General features: G+C 70.0%; 1 protein-coding gene across 1 annotated transcript in view; it reads right to left on the reverse strand.

The window, feature by feature from the left end:
• GAA (glucosidase, alpha; acid) overlaps positions 1 to 737 on the reverse strand; it is a 7,776-nt gene that overhangs the window by 1,197 nt on the left and 5,842 nt on the right. Inside the window, exons 9-10 of the mRNA XM_009886836.1 lie at positions 515 to 679; positions 7 to 69 (exon numbers count right to left, since the gene is read on the reverse strand). Of these exons, the coding sequence (XP_009885138.1) occupies positions 7 to 69; positions 515 to 679 (228 nt within the window). The remainder of the gene's footprint in view (positions 1 to 6; positions 70 to 514; positions 680 to 737) is intronic.

Consider the following 737-nt stretch of genomic DNA (forward strand, 5'->3'; position numbering starts at 1 on the left):
GGTCACGGCCTCCAGCAGGACCCCGTCGAGGTGGGCGCTTGCCCGCAGGAGCTGGCTGAGCACGGCGCCCTGCGGGGACAGGGGGGCTGTCACCCCGCGCTCCCGGGTCCCAGCCGACCCCGCACGCGCTCCGGCTTCTCGACGTGCCCTGCCCCACACGCTGCCTGTCTGCAGGGCACCGAGCCCGGGGGAAGGATGCTCTGCAGTCACGGGAGAGGGGCAAAGCCATTTACCAGAGGGACGGGGCTGCAGAGCATCCGCTGCGGGTGCAAGAAGAGAGCTGCCCGCTCCTCAGCGCAGCCTCTCCCCCGCCCAAGGGGGTTTTGGGGGGTACAGCCCCCATGGGACCCACCACCCGACCAGTGCAGTGCTGTAGCTGCTCAGCCTGGCACTCTCGGCACGACACAGCGTGGCTGCACCAGGACACGGTGCTGCCCGTGACCACGTGTGCCCCAGGGGCACCGGGACCCACACGTGGCAGCGAACACCCGCGCCCCAACCCCCCCTCGCTCACGTTCGTGGCCAGGAAGAGGATCTCGGTGTAGTCCCCCTTCTCAAAGGTCTGCCAGCTCTCCCCGTCGTCCCAGAACAGGTCTCCCCTGGCGAAGCCGTCCGGCGTCAGCGCCACGACCAGGGCCATCCCCTTGTTGCGGGACTCGGCAGTGCTGAAGGCAGGCTCCTGCGGCGCGGGATCCGGCACAGCTCCGAGCGCTGCCACAGCTCCCGTTTAACGGGGT

This window comes from Charadrius vociferus, unplaced genomic scaffold (assembly GCF_000708025.1).
Source record: "Charadrius vociferus isolate BGI_N301 unplaced genomic scaffold, ASM70802v2 scaffold1116, whole genome shotgun sequence".
Classification (NCBI taxonomy): Eukaryota; Metazoa; Chordata; class Aves; order Charadriiformes; family Charadriidae; genus Charadrius; species Charadrius vociferus.